Source organism: Coffea eugenioides, chromosome 3 (assembly GCF_003713205.1).
Source record: "Coffea eugenioides isolate CCC68of chromosome 3, Ceug_1.0, whole genome shotgun sequence".
NCBI classification, from domain to species: domain Eukaryota; kingdom Viridiplantae; phylum Streptophyta; class Magnoliopsida; order Gentianales; family Rubiaceae; genus Coffea; species Coffea eugenioides.
Genome location: NC_040037.1, coordinates 29296930 through 29298435, shown reverse-complemented (window position 1 = coordinate 29298435; position 1506 = coordinate 29296930). Strand labels below are relative to the sequence as shown.

At 49.9% G+C, this 1506-nt stretch overlaps 1 protein-coding gene across 1 annotated transcript; it reads left to right on the top strand.

The window, feature by feature from the left end:
- Positions 1-223: 223 nt before the first annotated feature.
- LOC113766381 lies at positions 224-1081 on the top strand. The gene has a single exon (XM_027310578.1). It carries the CDS (start codon positions 224-226, stop codon positions 1079-1081), a length of 858 nt encoding a protein of 285 aa, XP_027166379.1.
- The last annotated feature ends 425 nt before the right edge of the window (positions 1082-1506 follow it).

Below are 1506 nucleotides of genomic sequence, written 5' to 3'. Positions count from 1 at the left end.
TCGATCATGCTTATATGACTATATTTATATGCACTTTTAATATTATTTTGTACCTCGACTTTAGAGTGACATTAGAACAATGGAAGGCACTCGTAGTGGACGAGGCCGCGGGCGCGGGGTTAGGCAACCCACAACTGACGAGGGTACTAGGGATACCACGACTGAACCAAATCCTGAACCTAGGGTTGACCCTAATGCCCAGATAGCTGCTGCTATGCAGCAAATGACCGACCTGTTAGCCCACGTAGTGCAACAGCAGGGCCAACCTCCTATCCAGCAACCTGGGAACCCTGGCCATGTAGTAGAGAGTGAAGATCGGGCCCTAGAGAGATTTCAGAAGTTTTCTCCGCCAAAATTTCTGGGAGGGCCAGATCCAGACGTGGCCGAAAAATGGTTAGAGAAAATGATAGATATTTTTGCCGCCCTACACTATTCAGAAGAGAGACAGGTTACTTTCGCTGTATTCCAACTGGAAGGGGCCGCGCGTTCTTGGTGGAACGTGATACGAATGAAGTGGGACCGGGAACAAACCCCAAGAACATGGGTAAACTTTGTGAGGGACTTCAATGCGAAATACTTTCCCCCTCTAGTCCAGGAAAAGAAGGAGGACGAGTTCATTAGACTCCGCCAGGGGACTCAATCGGTGGCTGAGTACGAGAGCCAGTTTACTCGTTTATCTAAGTTTGCCCCTGAACTCATTCTAACGGAGCAAAGGAGAGTTCGGCGTTTTATTCAAGGGCTCAATGTGGAAATTCAAAAGGATCTGGCGGTAGCCCAGATCAATATCTTTAGTGACGCTGTGGAGAAAGCTTTGCGAGTTGAAAATGCCAGGCTTCAAGTAAGGAACTTTCAGGTGAAAAAACGGGGGTTCTCTGCGAGTAGTTCGACCCAAGGGGATAAAGGGACCCCTCCCAAGTTTGGAAGAGGAGCCGGGGGAGGAAGGCAACCGGGGATGACACGAGGGACTCCGCCGAGGGGTGGTCACAATGGACGGGGCCCGCAGAGAAGCGTCTCACAAGGAAGTTCGGCCTCAGTTACCACGCGGACCCTGTGGATTTTGTGGGAAACCAAACCACACTGAGGACAACTGTTGGAGGAAAGAAAGGAAATGCTTGCGCTGCGGGAGTGCGGAGCATCAAATAGCTAACTGTCCGGTGTTACCTCGGGAGGCTAGAGTAACCACCCAGTCGTCGAAGGCTAACTCGGGACAGTCCAAGGTAGAAGGGACAAAGCCAAAGGTGCCAGCTCGGGTTTACTCCCTTGAGCAACAACAAGTCCCTGATTCCTCTGGGGTTGTAGAAGGTACGATCCCTGTTTTTCATCGTCTAGCTAGGATTTTGGTCGACCCTGGTGCTACCCATTCCTTTGTTAACCCCGATTTTATGTACGGCATTGATATAACCCCTGTTAGCTTGCCTTATGACTTAGAAGTTAGTACTCCTACGGGGGACCAACGTTTGATTACTGGTTTGATGTATACAAATTGCGAAATTTGGGTAGGAGAGA

Excerpts from the sequence above, each read along its gene's own strand:
- LOC113766381 (XM_027310578.1), top strand. The coding sequence starts at position 224 with ATGACCGACCTGTTAGCCCACGTAGTGCAACAGCAGGGCCAACCTCCT.